The sequence below is a fragment of the Amborella trichopoda genome, chromosome 13 (genome assembly GCF_054954075.1).
Source record: "Amborella trichopoda isolate Santa Cruz 75 chromosome 13, AtrichopodaSantaCruz75HAP2 v2.0, whole genome shotgun sequence".
Taxonomy (NCBI): domain Eukaryota; kingdom Viridiplantae; phylum Streptophyta; class Magnoliopsida; order Amborellales; family Amborellaceae; genus Amborella; species Amborella trichopoda.
Window position 1 is genome coordinate 29,652,205 of NC_142348.1, and position 25,058 is coordinate 29,677,262.

At 42.4% G+C, this 25,058-nt stretch overlaps 1 protein-coding gene and 1 long non-coding RNA gene across 2 annotated transcripts; one reads left to right on the forward strand and one right to left on the reverse strand.

Annotated features, from left to right (window-relative positions):
• The first annotated feature begins 7,949 nt into the window (after positions 1-7,949).
• On the forward strand, positions 7,950-8,378 carry LOC148779152 (uncharacterized). Its single transcript, XM_088856603.1, has one exon. The coding sequence runs from the start codon at positions 7,950-7,952 to the stop codon at positions 8,376-8,378; it is 429 nt and encodes a 142-aa protein (XP_088712729.1).
• A 2,762-nt stretch (positions 8,379-11,140) lies between these two features.
• Positions 11,141-13,049, reverse strand: LOC18444938 (uncharacterized). Its single transcript, XR_016047390.1, has 3 exons — positions 12,895-13,049; positions 12,094-12,331; positions 11,141-12,014 (listed from the first exon to the last, which is right to left on the reverse strand). It is a non-coding gene; the product is annotated as an uncharacterized LOC18444938 (long non-coding RNA).
• Positions 13,050-25,058: the final 12,009 nt, after the last annotated feature.

Here is a 25,058-nt window from a genome sequence, read left to right on the forward strand (position 1 = left end):
GTCTTGTATTTTGTTGTTGGGCCTGTAGTGCCTTGGACATGATTGTAATATAATTTTGAAGCCTATATATTTGTGAATTGGTTTTTTTTTTTTTCCAGTTCTTTGGACCGTTGTGCTTGGGTTTTCGTTTTCTTTCGTGGTTTGCTTTGATTCTATCTTTCTAAAAGCATTGAGCGCACTCTCACCTGAGTGGAATTCGCTACTTCTGGTTGCGATCCGACATTCTATTGCCCTTCGACAATTATGGTAGGGGTCAGGGGGCGGGGTCATGATAGTTATGGTATCGGAGCAGCCAGGATAGGATTCTTGGCCTAGAGAGTCTTAGAAGTTACGATCCGGCATTCTATTGCCCTTCGACAAGTATGGTAGGGGTCAGGGGGCGGGGTCATGATAGTTATGGTATCAGAGCAGCCAGGATAGGATTCTTGGCCTAGGGAGTCTTAGAAGTGTCTTTAAAATGGTTTTTTGATAAGCTAGGAACTGGCTGTTCCTATTTTAGGTCAAGATGACAAGGACTCATGCCAACAATGCGAGTTATAGTAATGAGAACATCGGGGCCTTTGGAGAATTCTTCAAGACATTAGAGGCCATGACTCAGATGATGAAAGACCATTTTCCGACGTCGGCTACCCCTGCCCCAGACCAGACTGATAGTGGTCTAATTGAGAGATTTAGGAGGCTAGCACCTCCGACGTTCTTGGAGCATGGAGGAGTGGGAAAAGCTAAGCGATGGAGGAGACAAGTGAAGAAGATATTTGATGTATTGCATTGTTCTGATGAGCAAAAGGTCAGATTGGGGACTTTCATGTTGGAAGGGGATGTTGAGCACTGGTGGGGTTCAGTGAAGCAATCCTGGGATGAGTCAGGGACCATGGCAATTTGGGAAAACTTTCTAAAGGATTTTAAGGAGAAATACTTCCCTGATTCAGTCCGAGAGAGAAAAGAAGTGGAATTAATCGAGCTGCAGCAAAAGAAACTATCAGTGGAACAGTATGCAGCAAAATTTGCAGAGCTCTCCCATTACGCGTCACACATCATCAATACAGAGCCACGTATGGTGAACAAGTTTGAGAGGGGCCTCAGGCTAGATATAAGAGGGAGAGTATTATCAACCAACCTTAAAACCTTCTCCCCATTAGTGGACCTTACTATGAAGATCGAGAGGGATTGTGAGGAATACCAGTGGAGGAAAGAAAGAGAGTGGGGCTCACGCCATCTGAGAACTTTCGGAGGAAGATTCGACCACCTCCTAGGTTAGGGGAAGGAACAATCAAGGCAATACAAATCCAAAAGGCCTTCCCAGGCGATGTAAGGGATAATCGTCCCCCAGCCTACTCATATTGTGGGTCGAATAACCACTCTGCAGCCAAATGCTATAAGAAGGCGTGATCATGATTTTGATGTGGCAGGCCCAACCACCTGATCAAGGACAGTCTTGTAAAGGGGCCAAAGAACCGACCAAAGACTCTAGGTTGGGTGTTTGTGCTCACAGAGCAAAAAGCTAAGGCATCTACCTCTATAATCCAAGGTACGCTCTCTATCTGCGGGATGGAAGCTAGAATCTTGATTGACTCTGAATCTTCTTATTTTTTTGTTGCACCTCACTTTGCATGCCATATAAATGCTAGACCTTCACTTCTTGATTGGACATTGGTAGTATCCACAACTATGGGGGGATTCTATAGAAACTGATATGGTATATAAACACTTTGGGGTTTTTCTTGAAGGGTGTGTCCTGCCTATAAGCTTGATACTTTTGAATATTCAAGATTTTGATATTATCTTGAGCATGGACTGGTTGTCCAAACATTATGCTACAGTTAATTGTTATGATAAAACAGTGACCTTTAGAAGCCCAAACCAGCCGGAGTTGCACTTTGTTGGTATTAAGGATGCTCCCCCTCTGCACCTTATCTTTGCCCTTCGGGCTTCCCGTCTTCTGGCTATGAGATGTATTGGGTACTTAGCTTATGTAGTAGAGAATCAGGATGTCCAGTCTAAGTTATAAGAGATACCAGTGGTAAGAGAATACCCAGAAGTTTTTCCTGAAGAATTGACCACTTTGCCTCCAGTCAGGGAGATAGAGTTTGAAATAGATGTTGTCCCTGGTACTGCTCCCATCTCCAAAGCCCCTTATAGGATGGCCCCAACAGAATTGAAGGAGCTGAAAGAGCAATTGCAGGAGTTGCTGAAGAAAGGGTTCATTCGACCCAGCATATCACCTTGGGGTGCACCAGTTCTATTTGTGAAAAAGAAAGATGGGTCCATGAGACTTTGTATAGACTATATGAAGTTGAATCAAGTCACAGTAAAGAACAAATACCCCCTGCTTAGGAATGACGACCTCTTTGACCAGCTTCAAGGGGCTCAAGTATTCCCTAAGATTGATCTTCAATTGGGCCATCACCAACTACGTGTCAAGGAGGGAGATGTTCCCAAGATTGCATTCAGAACCTGATATGGCCCCTATGAGTTTTTGGTAATATCGTTTGGGTTGACTAATGGCCCAGTTGTTTTTATGGACCTGATGAATAGAATTTTCAGACCCTTTCTAGAAACATTTGTTGTGGTATTCATAGATGATATTTTGGTGTATTCGAAGAACCTAGAAGAGCATGAGCAGCATTTAAGAGTGAAGTCAGAAAAGTTATATGCTAAGTTGAGCAAGAGTGAGTTTTGGCTTCTTAGCGTGGCCTTCCTTGGGCACATTATTTTTAAGGACGGGGTCACAGTTGACCCTTGTAAGATTGAAGTCGTACTTAAGTGGGGAAGGCCGACAAGCGTGACAGAGGTCCACAGTTTTCTAGCATTAGCAGGTTACTATAGACGCTTTGTAGAAGGATTTTCAAAAATAGCACTCCCACTGACTCACCTGACCCAGAAGTAAGTAAACTTTGTGTGGTCAAATGATTATGAGAAAAGTCTTCAAGAACTAAAGAAGAGACTGACTACGGCTCTGATATTGGCCTTACCTGCAGGAAACGAGGACTTTATGATTTACACTGTCTTGGATGTGTGCTTACACAGTGACGGAAGGTCATTGCTTATGCCTCAAGAAAATTAAATCCATATGAACAAAATTACCCAATTCATGACTTAGAGCTTGCGGCTATAGTATTCGCCTTGAAAATCTAGAGACACTACCTTTATGGGGTCCAGCTTAAGGTATTTACGGGCCATAAGAGCCTCAATTACATGTTTTCCTAAAAGGAATTGAACATGAGGCAAAGGAGATGGATTGATCTATTGAATGATTATGATTGTACCATCAATTACCACCCAAGCAAGACTAATGTGGTAGCAGATGCTTTGACCAGGAAGACCGTGATATCGATGACTCACCTATTAGTTCGAGAGATGGGACTGTTAGAGGATGTCTTGAAATGGAACCCAGCTCTACCCCTTGGTGATGGGGTAAGTATGACTGCTTACATGAGGGTACAGCCCCAGCTCTTTCAACATATTCGAATGGTACAAAAGAAGGATCCCTAGCTCATGAAAATTCTGAAAGAAATAAAACTAAGAAGAAAAGATGATTTCTCTGTAAGTGGTGATGACTTGTTAAGATTCAAGGATCGGGTTTGTGTTCCGAATGATGAGGGTGTGAAAAGAGCCATTTTAGAAGAAGCCCACCACTCCCGTCTGATTGTTGCAGCCCTTGCCCATGCCAAAATGGAAATAGGAACACATCACTATGGACTTTGTCTCTGGTTTACCAAGAACCGGTACTGGACATGATAGTATTTGGGTCATTATGGACCGGCTGACCAAAGTAGTCCATTTCTTACCGGTCCGCCCAACCTATACCTTGGATAAGTTGGCCCAATTATACATCAAAGAGATAGTGAGGTTGCATGGAACACTTGTTAGCATCATATCCGATAGGGACACTAGAGTTACCTCGAGATTTTGGGCTAGTCTGCAGTTAGCCTTGGGGACAGGAATTACTTTTAACACTGCTTTTCACCCCCAGACTGATGGACAATCAGAGAGAACCATTCAGACCTTGGAAGATATGCGAAGGGCTTGTGTTACGGATTTTAAGGGAAGATGGGATGACCAATTTCCTTTGAAAGAATTTGCCGATAACAACAGCTTCCAAACCAGTAATCAGATGGCGCCTTTTAAGGCCCTGTAAGAGAGGAAGTGCAGGTCACCTATCTGTTGGGATGAGGTTGGTGAAAGGAGGCTTTTAGGGCTAGAAATTGTTCAACTAACCTCAGATTTTTATTCGAGAGAGGCTCATGACAGCTCAGAGTCGGCAAAAGGGTTACGCCGATAACTGAAGAAGAGACCTCGAGTTTGAGTTAAGCGATCGGGTATTTCTGAAGGTGTCGCCAACTAAGGGTGTTATGAGGTTCGATAAGAAGTGAAAATTGAGCCCACGATATATTGGACCTTTTGAAATTCTGGAAAACCTCCACAATGTCTTTCATATATCGCTGTTAAGGAAGTACCAGCCTGACCCATCCCATGTTCTGAGATATGAACTAGTTCCGATCAGAGAAGACTTGACCTACATTGAGTAACCTATTGAGATACTTGATCAAAGAGTGTAGGTGCTGTGCAATAAAGCAATTCCTCTAGTCACAGTCCCGCACTCTGTTGCCATTCGGCAAGTATAGTAGGGGTCAGGGGGTGGGGTCGTGACAGGAGGTCTCAGTCTTGCGTGAGGATACGCATGTCCAAGAGCTAAATCCGATGGAACAAATGGCCACTCAAGACCAACGCTCACAAAAAAGTTCACCTCTCGAGTCCCCTGACTCTGATAAACCCTCTACTTCGCAGCCCTGGCAAACTTACAAGGGGCGAAGTAGGATGAAGTCCATGAAAAGAGAGGCCATTCGTCAGGCGAACATGGTGCCTGGACCCCATGTGCCCCATCAGCCTGCTCTCATTAAAAAGAAAAAGAAAGGTAAACGAGCCAGGCAGGTCGCTCACCAAATGAGAGGGATACCACTGCCTCCTATTGAACCCATGTTCCTCCCACCTATCTTGCCTTTGCCCACTTTCCAAGACTTCCTCCCTGAAATGGTCGCATCATCCTGTGGTGACCATGCTCCGGGCTTGCACACCGAAACGACCCAAGAGGGAACAACTACTCAAGTCTCAACTCCCACATTCGATAAAAGTGAGGACTTAAAAAGCAACCCTCAACGGTCCAAGCAGGGTAAAGACCTTAAAGATCCCTTGCGCACGTCCAACAAGGGTTATGACATTAAAAGATCCTCGATCATGTCCAATGAGAGTGAAGACGTTAAAAACCTCTTTGAGTCCAATATAGGTGATGATCCCAAAAGCTACCTGGCTCGGTCCAATTTGAGTGAGGACCCTAAAAGCTCTCTCCCTTCTTCTATCCCTAAATCTTCAAACCCTTCTTCTCTCATCCCGTCTCTCTCAGCAGCAGTCACTCTTGAATGCCCAAACTTTGAGGGTCTTGATGAAGAGCTTAAAAGTTGTAGTACCAGTAAGTGGCATCGCAAGCAGTTAAAGAAGATGGTAGTGCAAGCAGCCGGATTCTTAACAGTTGCGGATGCGTTGGCCTCTAGATCGCAAACGAAGCCCCTCCCCAGTCCTGAAGAGCTGATTGAACGATACCGAAACCCGAGACTCAAAAAGTTTTGAAGGCCCCCTGAGCCTGACCCGGAACAACAATGGAAGGATACGAAAGGGCAGAGCTACTTTTCTCATGAAGCATGCCACGTGGTGCAAGTCATTGAGGGAATGATCAATGTCGGCCAGATCGATCAGATACCTGGTAAGAAGCTCAAGACAGTCATGCAAAAATCAAAACTCCTCAAGTACCCTGGTCCGCCACTGATACCATACCCAAACACTCAAACCAATCCACCACGCCTCCTCAAATACCTTGGACTGCCATTGGTTCCATATCCAAACCAATCCCCAACATTCATCATGAACCCTCAACCTTCTCAAGCTCCACTAGCCCCAATTCCATGGCCACCTACCCTGGCTATGTTAACAAACCAGCCAACAACAATTCCCAACAGTCCATCTAACTAATCCACACCCACCTCGGCTGCGCAGTCAAGCTAGCCTAACTAACCCCTGCCAATCCACATCTGCTCAATCTACCCCTACTGTGCAGTTAAACCAACCCATATCCACAAACAACCCTCCTAAACCCATCTCACGAAGGCTAGTGCAAGACCCTGAAGTCCATGAACCTAATGTTGACAAAGTCGAGTGTGATTTGGTTGGACACTTGAAGACTTCTGACCTGAGGTCTCACCAACCCATCCAAACTTCTCTCTCGTCGTTTGTTCCCCCGCTTCTTGATACCAACCCCTCTCAAGTCATACAAATAGTCGAGACGACTACTACACCTCACACCACTGAGACCCCCGTTGAAGTAGGGATGACAATGGGGTCAATGACTTTTGGTCAGGAAGCAGAAGCATTCGAAGTTGGGATCTCCGATCTCCCGATGGCCGATGAAGTTGGGGTCGAAGAAGAAGCTCCCGAAGTATTAGAAGATGGTGGACAAGCTACGGCTGATGATCTAGAAGAGATAAATCTAAGCGATGACACCGACCCAAGGCCGACCTTCATTTCAGCTATCATGTCACCAGAAGACAAGAAGGAGTATGCCAATTTCTTACAAGCAAATCGAGATGTCTTTGCTTGACACTATCATGAGATGCCCGGTCTTAACCCTCAGGTTACAGTCCATCGACTTGCCATTGATCCTTCCTTTAAGCATATGAAGTAGAAATCGAGGAGGTTTCGACCTGATTTTGAAATACAGATTGATGCTGAGTTGGATAGGCTCAAGGGAGCAAGCTTTATTCGAGAAGTCAAATATCCAAAATGGTTGGCCAATGTCGTGCCAGTCAAGAAGAAGAATGGGCAAATCAAGGTATGCATTGACTTTCACGATTTGAACGCCGCGTTCCCGAAAGATGATTTTTCACTCCCCTTCATCGAGATGCTCATTGATTCCACAACTCATTGTCAAGCCTTTTCTTTAATGGACGGGTATTCAGGATATAATCAAGTAAGGATGGCGCCTGAAGATCAGGAGGCTACGACATTCTTGACTCCGAAGGGGGTTTTCTATTAGGCAATGATGCCCTTCGGACTAAAGAACACAGGTGTCATGTACCAGCGAGCCATAACTACTATCTTTGATGATATGTTGCATAGTGAATTAGAATGTTACGTTGATGATCTGGTGGTAAAATCAAGAGAGAGGGAGACCCACATCCGAGACCTCAAATGGGTGCTCAAACAGCTTCGTCTTCATCAGTTTAAAATGAACCCCTAAAGTGTACCTTCGGCGTACAATGGGGAAAGTTTATAGGATTAATTGTCAGGTATCGAGGGTTGGAGATTGAACCTATTAAGAATAAAGAAATTCAAGAAATTTCGCCACCAACAAATCTCTGAGAGCTTAGGTCTCTTCAAGGAAAGCTTACCTACATCAGGAGATTCATTGCCAATCTATCAGGACGTTGCAAGCCCTTCACACACCTGTTAAAGAAGGGTATTCCCTTCGAGTAGGATGAAGCATGTCAATTAGCCCTAGAGGATATCAAGACTTATTTGCTAAACCCCCAAGTGATTTCTACTCCTCTACTAGAGAAGCCCCTCATCTTATACGTGACCGCACTCGATGAGTCACTTGGTGCACTCTTAACACATCATAATGAAGAAAGGAAGGAAACTTCTTTATACTACCTCAGTCGTAGGATGCAACGAGGTGAGAAGAATTATCCCCAGATCGAGAAGATGTGCTTGGCCCTAATTTTTGCAATTCAAAAGCTCCATCATTGTTTGCTTGCCCACAAAATCCAGCATTTCACGAGCTGACCCGATTAAGTTCCTCATGGTGCGCCCCTACTTGTCAGGCCATTTGGAAAAATGGTCACTGCTATTGATGGAATTTGACATCACTTAAAGGCCAAGCTCTCGCCAACTTTTTAGCTATGCACCCTCTGCTGTCGGAATCCCCCATGTCTAATGACCTCCTTGATGAAGAGGTATTCTATGTAGATGAACCATATAATTGGAAGATGTATTTTAATGGAGCTTTCCAATCGGAACTAGGTGGCGCTGGTGTGGTGCTGTTTACCCCTCAAGAAGGCATCATCCCCTTGTTCTTCTCTCTTACAAAGGTTAGCTCGCATAATGAGGCAGAATACCAGACACTCATAATACGCCTCGAGATCACTGCTAACTTGAACTTGGAGCGATTAACTATCTTCGGCAATTCGGAGTTGGTGATACGGCAGCTTAAGGGAATATATGATGTGAGAAAAGACAGCCTTAAACCATATCATAAACCTGCCAAGACCTTGATGACACGACTTGATGACTTTTCTCTAGGACATGTGCCTCGAAGATTGAACTCATAAGCTAATGCCCTTGCCAAACTCGATACGACCATACAAATCTCTTCAGGTGAAACTACGCCTATATGGGCAGCGGAATGGAGACATATTGAGCTGATGGAGGAAGTTGATGCAGATGATGAAAGGATCCTTTTTCCAGAATGCCCACCTTATCCATTCGGGGCACTTTTCGTCGCTAAAGAAGCCATCAAAGTTGAGAAAAGCATCGAACAAGTCCCAGTCCCTCAGCTTGAGGAACAAAAAGTGGAATTCTTTGACCCAATATACACATAAATTTAACAAGCTAAAGATTGAAGGGAGCCCATAATCAATTTTGTCAAGCATGGTCGACTTCCATATGACCGTATTGCGAGCAATAACATATGAAGGATATCCACAAGGTAGACTCTACTCGAATTAGATGTTCTCTTCTGGCGCTCTTTCGATGGCATCCTCCTTAGGTGCATCGATATGAGAGAATCAGAGCAAGTGCTTGAGCTTGTGCATGCGTGGATTTGTGGGCTCCATCAATCTGGCCACAAGCTCTATGAGAAGACCCGAAGGTTGGGATATTATTGGTCATCCATGGTCACAGATTCTTTGGCTTATGCCAAAAGATGCCAAGTATGCCAAATGCGCGCCAACTTCATCCATCAAGATCCAGAACCTCTCCACCCCACAATGGCGTCGTGGCCCTTCTCACATTGGGGCATGGACATTGTAGGACCTATTGACCCGCCTTCAGCTTCGAGGCACATCTTTATTCCAGCTGCTACAGACCTCTTCTCTAAGTGGGCTAAAACAATTCCTCTCAGGCAAGTCCCCGGAATGGCGATAGCTAATTTTGTTCGACACCACATCATTTATTGGTTTGGCGTCCCTGATCGGATTACATCAGACAATGGTCCTTAGTTTTAGAGCCAATACATCGACCGCTTGGTCAACCATTTTGGCTTTGAATCGAACAACCTTTGAGCTAATGGCTTGACCGAAGCCTTCAATAAGACCCTTTGCGATGTCTTAGGGAAGTCGGTCTCAAAAACAAAGAATAACTAGCATGAGAAACTTCCTGAGGTCTTATGGGCTTACCACACCACCACGAGGAACACAAGCAACTCAAAGACAAAACGTTCATGATGACAGCGTTGGACTTCAAGATACAATTGCATCTCAACTGTGGCAAGCATATGCCAATCGCTAAGTTTCTTTGTTTCTATAGCATATGTGAATTGCTAAGTTCGCCGAAATGCAGTTACTTGACCATGTATGTTCTATAGTCTTAGAATTCAGTTATTTGACCATGTATGTTCTTTTTTTATATGAACTGTATGTTGTGGCAGCTTTTCCACTTCCAACCATCTTTATTCAAGTTATGTGCATGTTGCCACTAAGTATACGTGGTTTTTTAATGGGTTTATGCTTCTTTCAAATGCTTTAATGTTTTAATATCAATAGCAATATCATGCAATTCAAGTCTATGCAATTTCATATTTGGTTTGCCATTATTGTCTTTCATCTATCTGGAAAATGGGCCGCAAAATTACTACGTCATCTTTAAGGGCAATCAGCCAGGGGTATATGACTCTTGGGCCGAGTGAGAGCGTTAAATATTTCAGAAACTTGGAGTTCAAGGGTTACGAAACAATGGAGGAAACGGAAGCAGCATATAATCTTCGCAATATGCCATAAAGATCAAGCATATGTAATTGCATTACCCAACAACATTTTCATGGGTACGAGAGGGATCAATTTGGGCCAAGCACCAATGCAATAGTTAATCACGATAACTATTGCATGTGCAAAATCTTTGCTTTTATGGTATATGGAAGCGACGATGTTTTACCTCTTGAAGTCCAACTCCCTTCACTTCGCATTATCATATATCATGGCATAACCAAAGATGAGCAAGTCAAGCTTCATTATCAAGAGCTGGATGCGCTTGACGAGAAGAGGTTCGAAGCTCAACAAAACCTAGAGATCTATCGGGGCATAATGCGATGAGCATTTGACAAAACAGTGAAGATACAATCGTTCACCTGTGGCGAATTGGTCTTGGCAGTGCGGAGACCCATCACCATGCATGGGCAGCCTAAACGGAAGTTCGAACCAAAATGGACAGGGCCATTTGTGATTAAGAAGGCTTTCCCTAATGGAGCGTATGTATTGGCTCAATTTGATGGAAAGGAAGCCATGCCTCCTATCAACGGTCACTATCTGAATAAGTACTATCCCTAACATATGGTCTTGGATGTGAGACCTTAAAACATGCCCTCAGGTCTTAATGTACGACCTTAAAACACACTACTATTACGGTCCCGGCGGTGTGACCTTAAAATTGCCTCCTCAAAAGACGGACATGATGAAAACCCGAAAGGGTGTCATAGGTAAGAAAGTAGAAAGAAAAAAAAAATATGATGGGACACAATAGCACTATTAGCTATCGTGAGTAAAATACGTTAAAAAGAAAATAAAAATTAAAAAATCGGGCATGATGAAAACCCGAAAAGGCATCATGAGCAAAAAATGAAAAAATGGTAGACATTGTGTAAAAACCATGGGCAAAGTGCCACAAAAAAATCTCTCACGAGGTTTTGCAAAAATCAGAAATGGTGCATACCCTAAAGGCCTAAACGAAAACCTGAAAGGGCGTTTAAGTCAAATGCCTATGGAAGGTGGACATGTCCACAAAAGAGACTCTCAAATAGCTCATCATTCTCAAAGGGATCGCAACCAGAAGTAAGAACGTGCACGTCACGGAAAAAAGAAAAAGAAAAAAAGGGGGAGACTTGAAACAAGAAGAAAAAGGCTTTCATTCCATCGCAAAGTAGCGGTTACAAGCTGAAGGCTCACAATCTCAAAGCCCATTTCTAAGGAACAAACATGCACAATAAGAAAGGAACCAAACAAAACTAAACAAAGGCTAGAGTCTTGATCAGCACTGGCGGCGAGGGCAAAAGTAGGCAAGGATGATCCGCCAATCACTCCTTGTGGGCACCGATCCCGACGGATACGGGTTGCCTAATTGCCAGCCTATCCTGCAGTTCGGCTGCCTTGAGAAAGACTGCTTGCCTTGCTAACAAAGGGAAGGCGCCAGACTCCAACTTAGTCAGTGGGGAGTCACCCATTTCCTCACGGACCTGGGACAATAAAGCCTCTGTCTGGGTAATAAGACGTCGGAGAACGAGCATACCAGCCTCGTTGTCTCGTAGTGAAATCCCCGCAAGAGCAGCGTACTCTCCTTCCTTCAATGAATGGCCCTCGAGAGTCAGATGAAAGCCTTCCCGATATGCTGGATCACTCTTCAACTTCTCCAAAAGACCTTCGGCATAACCAAAGATCGAGGGTTGATCTGAGTAAAAGTCAAGTAAGGGACCGATGGATGGATAAAGTACTGGCGAAATTAGCCCTTCCAGCTTCAGGATCTCCCACGCTATTTGAGACAGTTCCTCCATAATTCCCTTGCGTTTGTAAGCCTCGGGTACCTTGAAGCCATCTAATTCGCCGAAGCCATCTAATTCGCCGCAGTCCTCTCCAAGAGCCCAGGAAGTTGTATCAACTCCTCAAGGGAAGACCTGCCTATGAGACGATGAACAGCCCTCCAGAGCTCCTTCCCATACTCCATGAAGCCGATCTTGGCACTCAGGTAGTCCAGCCCTCTATCTGCAAGGAAAAAGGGATCCTTAACTGCTCCGGAACAATACCCCAGGAGCAAACCAAGCAAGGGTAAAAAGCACCCAACCGGAATGGGGGAGCGGACTAACTTCGCCCTTCAACTGAGGTGGTTGAGATGAAGACGATGGCTCATCCGGATTGATTGCAGTCATGTCAGCAGTGCATCTTCAATCATTGCCACAGGGGACTCGTCAACTTCAATGACAATTGCATCCTCTACGGTATTATTTCCCGCTGGGCTCTTCATTTTTGGACTCCAAGGGTCCTGGCCGCTCGACAGGTGGACATTCGGTGAGGCACATCATCTGAAATAAACCAGGAGAATAAAGTCAAGGGTGCACAAAAATTCAAAGAAGAGTCCAAAGAAAAGAAGATACAAGGCCTGGGGAAAATTCGGCAGCATATCCCTTATAAACTAGACTTTTGACGAAAAAGGCGCCCAAAAGAGTCAAGGTGCCCCGGAAGATGCCCAGGGAACTGAACTGTGCGACGCATCCGATCCAGACGAACCTCGGCAGAGCCCCCTTATAATCAGGTGAAATCCATGCAAAATGCCTAAAATCTAAGATACTTAAAAGGCATTGAAAATGCTTAAAAAGTGCTTAAAAAGCTTGAAATGCTTAGAAAGTGCAAAAAAGAAAAAAAAAGTGCCAAAATCCCAAAAAGGCATTGTAAAAACTCAAAAAGCCTTTTAAATGTGCAAGAAGCGCTAAAAATGCTTAAAAGGCACAAGTGCTAATCAAGTGCTAGAATGCACAAAAAGAATCTTTTAAGTGCTAGGAAAATGGCATTTAATTATGCTAAGATAAGCACCAAAAAAAGCATGGAAACCATTGAAAGAAAGCATGAAGAAGGGAAGAAAGCTCACCAAACTCTAGGGTGCCAGACATCCCAGCCATCGGCTTGAAAAAAATGCGTGCTGTGAAGTCCCATGACCACCTGCACTCCACGCCCCTCCTTGAACACCTGCGCTCCACGCCCCTCCTGCTCTCACTATTTTCCCTCTGCAATACTTTGAAATCACTAAAAGTGACTCAAATGAGGGCCCCTTACACCCTTATATACTCCCTCCAAAAACGCCTTCCGATAACCACCCCTCACAAACCCTTATTTCACCCACGTCCATGATGGTTTTTGGGTCATTTACAAAAACGTGAAGGGATATTATAGGGAAGCAATAAGGGAAAAGACTTAAATGCCCTTGAATCCTTCTTTAAAAAAAAATCAGGGGTAAAACGGTCAATAAGAGGTCAAATACCGCCAGAATCGTGCGAAACCAGCCGTAGGGCGTGCAGAAAAATTTGCCGGACAGGAAGGGCTGCATCTGCCGACCGAAGCGGGTCTCTGGGTCGGGCCTTTGTATGTATGTAGGGCCCAACTGACCCATTTTCTCTCTCCTCCGTTCTTGTGCATGCAACAGGGCCGGGTTGGGACGTAGCCCGAGCCAGAGGACCTCTGCAGCCGCCGCCCACGCCCATCGTCATGCAGTTGAGCCGAACTGGGCCGTGAGTCCGTGCTCGAGCCGGAGCCTGAGGCCCCCGCAGCCACCACGCTTGCTCTTTGTCACACAACTAGGCCAGGCTGGGCCGTGAGCCCAAGCCCGATCCTGATGCCCTCCGCAGCAGCGGCCCATGCCCTTTGTCACGCAGCTGGGCCGAGAGCGTGAGCCCGAGGTTCTTCACAGGCGCCACCCGAGCCCGAGGTCCTTCACAGCCGCCACCCCTCCGCAGCCGCACTCTCATGTGCGTCAACCGCACGCGCCCCTCACGCGGGCCCCTTTCACTCGCGCACCCCTCTCACTAGCGCGCTCCACTCACGTGCATGTGCTTTTCTCACCTTCTCGCAGACATGCGTGCGGCCCACTTTCGCACGCTTGCTCACACCCCTTTTCACGCGCGATCATGTGCGCACTATTCTCTTACACGTGGTTTAATCCCTCTCTCTTTCCCACACGCGTGCTCTCACCCTCTCACAAGCAAGTTTACGCATGCATCACCGTTCACGCATATCGAAACCTCTCCCTTCTCTCCTAATTCCTGTTCCTCTCGCCTCTTCGCGCACTCGCACCGGCATTCCTGCTCTGGTTTAGGCATGCGATTCTCCTATTTCGCACGCACAACTTTCCCTTTTTGTGGCATGTATGTCCACCACTGCCATCATCACCATCCCATTCATCCTTCATAAAGGCCCATTCCATTCCCCCATCGCTCTCCACTCACCATCCTCGATGGGTCCACCTCAGCATTCACCATCCCCAGTGAGTCGCGTCACTCATGCCCTCCGCTGCGAGCGAGTCAAACCATTACGTGCTCACTCCATTCATTTCACAATAACTCACTCCATTCCCCCCCATTGAGTCGTGCCATTCTCCATCAACTCTCCATCATGCATGTAGACCCATTCCATTCCCCAGTGAGACACACCACCTTCAAACCACTGTCACCTCATCATCCCCCTCATCATGCCTGAAAATTCGCTATCCCCCAATGAATTACCCTAATCATCCAAAAGCTTGTTCAAACCTCGGGCAAGCAAGCAGCACCCTCTATTGCAACTTCATTCATCCTCCTCAAAAGTCCCAATCATTACCCCAGTGAGTCGCACATTCCGCAATCACCCTCTCATCCCTCATAAAAACTTGCGCCATTCCCCAGTGGGTCACATCGTCTACCACTCTGCTTTACCGGTGGGTCAAACCACCCCAATTTTTCATCTTCATCTAAAAAACCACCGTTAACTTCCATTATCATCTAAACACCACCAATTCACTGCCATTTATATATATAATAAAAAATAAAAATGAGCGGACATAGTCATGAAACCATGGGTAAAAGTGCTCAAAAGAAAAAAAATGGGCATGGTGAAAACCTGAAAGGACATCGTGAGTAAAAATGGCAGACGGGCATGGTCATGAAATCATGGGTAAGAGCATGCCCCACCGAACGTTGTGCTTCGAGAGAAGAGAGAAGGGCAACATTCGGAATCAAAATTGGTCCTTCAGCTTTCATTTTTCTTCTCGGCCACCAGATTTAGCATGACCGGCAAACCCATTGGCATCTGGACTTTGGGGGAGAAGAAATGTGAACTACTGGTGGGGGCCTTGCGTAAGGACTTTCTTCCCACTTTAGGGGTCTTTTTCTTTTGATTCTTGCTTAAGGGCTTGTAGATCCAATTAGTCAAATTTGAGATTTGTATGGCAGTCGGGGGCCTTGCTTAATGGTTTCCTTGCCAATCGTCAAGCTTTTAGTCTTTTGGTGGGGGCATTGCTTAAGGGCTTTCTTCCCACTTCAAGAGATGGTTTCTTTTCAATTCTTCTGGTGGGGGCCTTGATTAAGGTCTTTCTTCCCACTTCAGGAGATGGTTTCTTCTTGATCTTTTGCTAGGAGCCTTACTTAAGGGCTTTCTTCCCACTTCAGAAGATGGGTCCTTTGGATAAACAGTCGAGGGCCCTTTGGGGCGTATGAGCTGCTACGCCAGGGTTTGGAAGTTGTTACACAGGTGGGGTGCCTCTTTGGGCCCGAGCCTACTAGATTCAGTCAGGGCGTTTTTGTTGGCCATCCTGAAAAGTTTGGACCATCAATAGGGGGGCTTAGGTGAGGCAGTCTCTTTGGGGCTTGAAACCCCAGTCTTACCATATCTAGTCAGGGGGTTTTGTTGGCCATCCCGAAAATCTAGATCATCAACAACTGAGAACCTTAAAGAGGCTGCTACCTTGAATATTGGTGGAGGTATTGGTCTGGCTTGACAGTCAATTACCTTTTGGAAGCATCATCGACTTGTCGGCAAGACTTTCTTGTTTTTGGTGGCCTCTGGGGAATGAATTCTTTTAGCATGGAGTTCCGGCTTGCCATTTTGTTGATTTTTTTCTAACTTTTGGGTTCTTCTCATGGATTGTCCCAAGTTGTTGGGATTTTCCTTAAGCTCTTTGTGGTTCCAGTAGTGGGGTACCCTTTGAGGGGTACTGATTCCCAAACTACCAGGCTTTCTTGTCTGGATTACTGGCTGGAGCCGCCTGTAAAGGTGAGCGTTGTACCAACCTGCTTATTGGTTCAAATGCTCTTTCAGATTTTCACCTGAAAAGAGGGGGAAGCAGTGCCGTAGAACGGTTTTCACCGACTTCCGTCTTTTATTTGGGCTTTTTTACCCGTGACTTCATGGTCACGTCAGCCTTTCTTTCCATTTTTACTCACGGTGCCCTTTTGGGTTTTCACTTTGCCCTGCTTTTTCTTTGTTTAAGGTATTTTTCAATACTTGTATCCCCGAGGTGAATAAGAAGAGAGCCTATCAAGACCTAGGCCCACAGGTTCCAAAATGCCCGTGGATCGTGGAAGCACTATTGAAATAAATCCTGATCTAGAGCACATGATCAAAAGACAATAGATTGGCCCCAAAAAGCATATAGAGGTAGCCCACGACTCCTTAAGAACACCCGTCAAGTTTCGTCGCAATATGGCGACGATAAGGTGGATCAAAGTCAAAATCGATTTTTAAATTCTGCCTCAAATATGCTAAAAATGCACCTTATAACTATAGCCCCATTATCGGAGTTTTAGACAAGCACTAGACAACTTTCATTAGATTCAGAAGGTCCAAAAACCCCCAGATGTCAAATTTCGGCTCATTTTGACGCTTTTGGACTATTTTGTGGCTAACTTACCCAAAATGGTGGGTTATACACTATTCTGGTGCACCCTTAGTGAACCAGTGAAATGTGATTTAGGGATCACCTTTGAAGGATCATAACTTCTTCATCTTAAGGAAAATCAAGCTCAAATTTCACGATGACCTTCGTCTTGTTGATGCGCATATTTTGATATATGGAATGACCCATGACGCGGCCCGAGATGGGAGAAATCATAGAGAGAAACCACTTAAAAAAACTCATGTGTTACAGATTTTTAAGAAAAGAAGACCCATTCGATCAAAATGGCCACATCATGAAACCCCGATATCGGACCGACTTGAAACTGGGTCCGTCACGACCACGAGGTGAAGGGCTTTGATTCAAGCTAAGCATCACATATGATGAATAACCCGAACGACTGTATTTTAAGGTAGCAAAAGAGGCATTTTTCGGTGATCGAAATCCAAATTTCGGCAAGTTCCCCAATTCGACAAGTGGTGATTCGGATACAAAATCGAGCCATTCTCGTTACCAAACGATCATAATGACTTCCTCATCGTCGATAAAAATATTGATAGAAAACAGCAATGAATGGCCAAGATCCGAGATCCAAGATCGCACATTTTTCATCTTTTGACAAATCTTGCCGAGAGCCCGATACTTCTATTCGAGGATCAAAAGATACATCAAAACGATCACCTCGCCGAGATCGTCATAATTGCGGCATTATTTTCATCGAAAATTCGCCAGAAAGGCCCGAAATGAACCCCGAAAGATCATCATGGTTCATGGCCACTTTTTAGGGACCATCTTGTCATTTGGAAGATTGTGGGTCGGGGCAAAATGGTCATTTTGCCCCAAAAACGGGATTCAATTTTAATTCATAAAAATTGTATTTCCCAGCAATTTTAGTTAGTTTTGAGTATCCACCATTATTTCAAGGGGAGCTCTATATAAGCATTTGTAACCCTAAGTTCAAAAAAGGTGAAATTAAAGAGATTTTCCCTCTTAATCTTAAGGTTTTCAATTTAAATTTCTTTCGGTTTGAAATACTTTTCTCTATCTCTTATATTCAAATAGAGGAGAGAGAAAACATTCCCCATAAGCCACTACCCTTGGAACTTCTCACTCCTCCCTTGGAATCTCTCACTTCTCACTTGGAACTCTCAACTCTCGACCTAGCCGTCGGTCCGACTAGGTACTTTTCTCTTCTCTTTCTCTGTCTTCTCTCTGTCTTCTCTCCTTTTCTCACTCTATCTCTTCATGGTCAATTATATCGACAGTAAGCCGCCAGCCCACCTTCTCCTCTCTCTTTCTCTCTCCTCCTCTTCTCTCTCTCCTATTTTCTCTCCCTATTTTTCTCTCTCATCTCCCTCTCCTCCCTTTCTCTTTGATCTTCTTCTCTGTTTCTCTCTCTTCTTCTCTCGTCCTTTTTCTCTCCCCTTCTTTCTCTCTCTTTCCTATCTTTTTCTCTCCCCTTCTTTCTCCTCTTTTTTTTCTCTCTTTCCCTTCTCTCTCTCCCCCCTCTCGGTTTGATCGAGCGGCTGCCAGCTCCCTCTTTCTCTCTCCTTTCTTTCTCTTTCTCTCTCTCTCCTTCTTCCCTCACTCTCTTTCCCTTCTCTCTCTCCTTTCTCTCTCCCTTCTCTCCCTCTCTCTTTCCTTTCTTTCTCTCTTTCCCTTCTCTTTCTCTCTCTCTCCCTCTCGATCTGACAGAGCCGATCTCTCCCTCTCTCTCGCTCCCTCTCTTTCTCTTACTCACTCTATCTCTATCTCTTGCTCTCTCTCCCCTCCCCTCTCTTTTTCTCGGTCTCTCCCTCTCTTTCTTTCCCTCTCGCTCTTTTCTCTCTCGCTCTCTCCTACTCTCTCTTTCTACCTCTCTTTCTATCACTTTCTTTCACGTATTCTTCTCTCTTACTCTCTCTCAAGTATACTTCTCTCTTACTCTCTCGCCCTCGTCTTCTCTCTCCCCCTCTCTCTTTTTCTCGGTCTCTCTTTCTCTTTCTTTCTTTCTCTTGCTCCCTCTCTTTCTTTTACTCTCTTTTTTTCTCTCTTTCCTCTCTCTCTCAGTCTCTCTCTCTTCTCTCTCTCCCTCACTCCTTTTCTCTTTCTCTCTCCTTCTCTCTCTCTCTTTTTTGCTTTCTTTCTCTCTCACTCTCTCTCCCATTGTCTTTTTCTACTCTCTCCCTCTCTCTATTTTTCATCTTCGTTTCTTCATCTTTGTCTCCTCATTCTTCTTTTATTTCTCCCTCCCTTGATCCTTATACTATAGAGTATTTCGTTAAGATGGCACCATAAGTATGCCAAATTGACAATGGACTCCACAATACCATCACCCCCTTTTTACCTTCACCATACATTCATATACTCACCTAAATGATAAGTCAAGGTCTTCAGGTCCGCTTGTCTGGTCTTACGTATGTGTGTGCCTGCAGGAACGAACAGAACGAGTTGAGGGAGTTGACGCCGAACCAGCCTCAAGCTGGGGGCCTTTCTTCATGATCTAAGATGATGCCCATGCGAAACACCCGAGCGTATTACAGACCCAACGTGAGGTAACTCCCACCTCACATAACACAATCCCCTCTCACTAAGTTGGTACCCTACCTGCAAGTGCGACATGCATGCCGCAGTCCCGAGAGAGTGATCTCAAACCAGACCCGAACCCGGGTCCCCGCGGTATCACGACCTAGACGAGATTGAGGCACACAACCACAGAGAGGCGCAATCAGATTGAGAGTTTCACCGATCAGAAAAATTGGAAACAAAGGCTTGATGCTTGAGAGATGAAATACCAAATCGGAACTCTGATTTGGCGCAGGAAAGAGATAGAAATAACCCAAAATTTTCATCCATATATAAATCACACTGAGACAGACTCTAAAACTGAAGAATAGCAAGAGCAAAAGAAAGCAAACTATTTGTCTTTATGCTTGGGAAGATTTAAACTAGAGAGAGGGGACTTAGTCTGCCTCATCGATGATCGTTGTGTCAAGACCTTCAAGCCCTCTGGTGGGATCTTGACAACAGTGACAAGAGAAGAGAGCTTCTCTTTTGCATCCTCCTCATCCTTCTCTTATGAGAAATACGAACCCGCACTCTTCTGGGCACACCATGAATTCCACGACTCCAGATGTGCTTGTTGAGCTTAACATCTATGGTCCCCATTGCCTTCTAAGCAAATTTCCTTCTCTCGTTGATGGTCTTGGGAGCCATCTTCTTGAATGTGCAGCCAGGCAACCACATGTGAACATTAATGGTGTACTCTTTAGTCACCACCTCCTCCATGGCTGCAAAAACCCTACTTTTCATAAACTCACGAGAAAAAAAAAGGAAACAGAATACAAAGAACCCCAAACAATGAATATTATGATCGTGCAGTAGTCTGCCTTGGAGCATAAGGAATCCGAGACATTTCATCGGTCTAGCTCTTATTGGATCTGATAATATGTTAGAAACTGTATTTTTGTATATTTGAGCCTTAAGCCCCCATAGAAGATGTATTGTTGAGCTTATCAAAGATGTGAACAAGAGCTTAATATGGGAAGCGAATATATTGTGTCATGTATTTTATGTTAAGTCTGTGTATAGTTTAGGTATCTATGATTTAGTTTCTATTAGTGTCATCTATAATTTGTTGATAAAAGACAAGTTTTTAATTTGTTGATAAAAGACAAGTCTTTTCAGTTTGTATAGTCATAGCCATAGCCATAGTCATACGAAGATTTGTAGTGGCAGAGACCTTTCTGAATAATGGCAAAATATTATGTACTCCCACGAGGGCATGCCCCCTATGGTAAAATGTTTTGAATGTAATCTTGTCGGGATCTATCTGAGACAACAGACCACACTTAAAATATCAAAGGATAAATCTTTATATGAGGTTACTTGTGGCAATATATACATATAGAGAAAGATACAAAGCTATCTATATGTTGTTGGTGTTTTTGTTGACCGGTTTATTATTACAATTAATAAAACATTTTTTACATTCTGAACACAACCTAGTGTGGAACCTAATCTCGATCAACGCGTGTTGCGCGAGCCAACTTTATATATATTAGATTTAATATTATCTATCTATTAGATATTAAGCGGGAGCAACACCCCTCTTATTATCGTGCCATGTGTCTTTTTTCATTCAATTCTTATCCCTCTCCCACCCACTTTTTTACATATTCTCTCTCTGTCTCTCTTTCTTTCTTTTACTTCTCTTAATTTACTCTTCTTTCCATCTCTAAGACATTTCTCCATTATCTCTCTCTCCATCCTATATACATGCATACATAAAAATAGGTAACTCCTTTGGTTGTGTGATGACACCTCATCTTCTCTCCATCTCTTACGTTTCTATATTATATATATATATATATATATATATATATATATATCTCCATCCTACATGTATGAAAGTACATACAAATAGGTAACTCTTTTAGTTGTATGTTGACACCTCATCTTCTCTCTCTGCTAACCAAAGCAAACTTAATTTACTCCGTTTTTCCTCTCCCACGTTTCTACATTTTCATTCTCATTATATTTCTCTCTCCCTAAATGTATGCAAAGGCCAAAAAATAGGTAACTTGTTTTTTAATATGATGACACTTTGTAACTCCTTTTTTAATGTGGCAATGAATTATCTTCTCTATCTTCCTTTCTCTCACATATCTCTCTCCCATGTTTCTCTTTCCTACTTTTTCTCTCCCCCTTTTACAATTCTCCTACCCACATTACTCTATCTCTCTCTCACATATGCACGACACAACTCTCTCTCTCTTCTCTCCCTCTCTCATACATGCCATAACTCTCTCTCTATTGATAATGCACTCATCTCTCTCTCTCTCAATTTTTACCTGTTCTTCACACACGACCAATGCGACTATCCTAACTCTCTCCAAGGCAATCATATTTTTTCCCTCTACATAGGTATGTTGATTTCCATTTTCTTTTGATATTATATATTTTATGGATTTCTATTTTTTCTTGTTTTGTTTTGGTTTTTCTCTTCTAGGAATCCAGAGATGAGGCCGAGCTATGCGCCATGGAAAAAACAAGAAAGATGTAGATAGCAGCCTTGGCTATTTTGAGAGAACCTAGATGAATATTCATTTGGCTACTCTTTGGATATTAGAGTTGTTCGGTATCACTTTTTCTTAAAAGTGTGAGTAGTGTTTAATGTACGAACTAAATCATTTTAATTGTTTATCAGTTGTACTTCTATATGTGCAATGAAGTTAGGTTTATATAGATGATAAAATACACCCTAATAAAATGATTTAGTTGTCATGCCCGGACCCATGCAAAATTTCATGAAGATGAGTGAATGTTACATCATTATCTTTGCACTAAGCGAATTTTCACTTCTTATGTGATACTCATTGTTTAATTGTAACAATTTTCTTTTTTGATATATGAAACATATAAGTATAGTGTATTTTTAAGAAAATAATAATCTCCTTGTAATAAATATATTTAATACTATAATTGTAAAATTTTGTTATAAAGAGTAACAAAAATAAATTAATTTTATATACTTTTCAATAATAATTATTGAATTATTATAAAATATATAACGATATAATTATTGCAAAACTGTCATTATACAACAATGATAATTTTGTATATGAGAAGATTAATACCTAAATGAATTGAAACCTACTTTTTTAATATGTATTGAATATTCAACTCTAATAGATTATTCTTTGACTCCCTCACCCTTACCTTTATCTCTCCTTTTATAACTCTCTCCATAATCAAATATATGTCCATTTAAAATTGAAATTTTATTTTAGTAATTGATATTTTTTATATTAAGCGAAAGCAACGCCCTCCATATTCTTGCACCATTGTCCCTTTTTCTCTTTCCTAATAAAGCTTTCCTCCCTCCCACGTTTTTCTATTCTATCGCTTCACCAATATTCTCACGTACCTCCTCTCTCTCTCTTAATAAATCAATTTTCCTAACATTTCTCTCATAATTTCTCTCTTCTAATAAATCTTTCCCCCTCCCCCAAGATTTTCTCTATTTTCTCTTCTCACCAATATTCTCATATAACTCCACTCTCGCGTTCCTAATAAATCAACTTTCTTAAAAAATTTCTACCTCTCTCCCCCATGTCTCAAAATGTCTCTCTTTTCTACGCTAAAAGGAGGAAAAAATAAATAATACCAACATTATGATTAATTTTGATTGCAATATATTATGATTTTATTATATGTATCATGCAACATATTTTGGTTTTGTAATTAAAAATAAAATTAATTATATTAAAAATAATATAACAAAAAACAGAAAAAATAGAAAAATAATTAATAACAATACAAATTACATGAGTTAATAATATAGTAAAACTTATATTGCTAAATGAGACTAGCAAATTAGGTCTATATTTTCTCCCTATAATTATGTGAAGATAGATCTATTAGAAGCTCTCTCTAATCGAAAGTCCTTTTAAAATATTATTTTAAAATGAAAAATTTATTTTTATAACTAATAGTTTATTTCACATGCAACGCATGTGCATATCACCAGTCTATATCTATAGGAAAAGTATAGAATGAACTATTTACCTTTGATACAAGGTGGTCACATTAATCTTGACCGTTGGATGCGAAATTGGGTGGTTGCAATTATTCCATTGACCAAGCGCAAACTTCAAAAGGAATTTTCTCGAACTTTGTTGTCACATCCAAGCTATCAAATTTCACATCAAATGGTTGTAAGGAAATGTGACCACCTTGTATCAAAGGTAATGATCTCATTGTATACAATCTCATCTCTATATCTATATAATCTATAAATTGATAAAGAAATAGAGAAACCAAAAGTCTATTTATATTTGTAGAGACAAAAAACAAATCTATTTATACTTTTAAAGAAAGCAAACTTAGTTATTGAAATGAGCCGATAGAGGTGAGTTCTGACAAATTTAGATCTACAAATAAATCAACCTTAAAAAGACCTATTCTTTGTAGATCTACGGACAAGCCTGCTTAGGTGGTGCAAAATAAAAAATAAACTCAAAAGAAAGAAGCAAAAAACAAGAGCAAAAGATCTATTAAAGAAAAAAAAAACAGGAAAGAAAATTTAAGATGAGCAAATATAAGAAAAATAGAATAAGGAGACTAACAATGAAAATAAGGATGAATAACAATAAAAATAAATAGAGAAGTGAACGAATCAGGACGAACATATCCACTAAAATAAAATGAGACTAGGGTGACTAGGAACTTCAAAAATAGGGCTTTTGATCAATGAAAATAGGGTAATTTTAGTCTATGAAGTTAGTCGGAGAAGAGTCCTAGAGCTAGGGTTTGAATGGCCTAAAGCTAGGGTTTAGGGTTCGGATCTTTTCCCTATTGGAATAGCTCGAAAGTTTGATATATATAGAAATATATACCCTAAAATAAGAAGGCGGTGCTCCGAACCAGTATGGAAGTTCCACATAATTCGCGTTGCATTTCCCAACACATGGCTACTACCTTGGCGCCACATATTGCGGAGCGACTCCATCTTGGTTCTAAACCTTGCCAGTTTTGATTCGAACATTGAGCTAAGTCTAATGGTGGTGGGCTAATCAAATTTGAAGGTCTCTAAAAAGTCATGATGCACACTTGTTACTTTTTAGGTTATAAAACTGCCTAATTTGGAAATTTGGCATCCTAATTGGGGGATTATGCAATTTTTTCTTGCATGTCTTGGGTTTTTGGGAATATTGGGCTTCTAAAATGGAATATTTATGATTTCTACAATTTTTTTTGGAAATATTTAGGTTTCTTGAATCTTGAGATTTATGGGATTTTGAGATATTTGGAATTATTTAGTTCCCTAAGAGGGATATTTAAGGAATATGGAATACCCTAGAAATATTCTAGGCTGGACTATAGTTTGGGTAGACAATGGTTTAGTATTTCCTAAGGTTCAAAATTCATAAATAGAATTAAATTGGGGGAAGGGGGTTCTACAATTTTATTAATGATGTTGAGCAAAAGCTAGAGGCAATCCAAACTACCTTAACCCACTATATGACATTAAATGAGTCACCCTCAATCATTACTATATATCCAAAAATTTGTATCAGTTTGTCATTTTGTAGCAGTGCTCTAGTCTCTAGCTCATTACCTGAGCAAGGTGGGATAGGTCTTAAGTAGCTAATTAGGACCTTAGCTCTATGATGTATCCTCGTATCCAATAGAATGTACATTATCTTGAGAGCTAACTTTGAATTTAAGTGTCATTCGGGTAGAGACCTAACTCATTTCCTTTAATTTCTCATAGGATCGCGTGAATAAGATATCCTTGAGGTCCAAGTGCAAGTCTGAGCAATGTAAAAATGAAATTCTTTCCTTGCTCACATCCATGTCGTAATTGAAATCATTATTGTGGCTTTAACCATGGAGCATTCACAATA

Excerpts from the sequence above, each read along its gene's own strand:
- LOC148779152 (XM_088856603.1), top strand. The coding sequence starts at position 7,950 with ATGCACCCTCTGCTGTCGGAATCCCCCATGTCTAATGACCTCCTTGAT.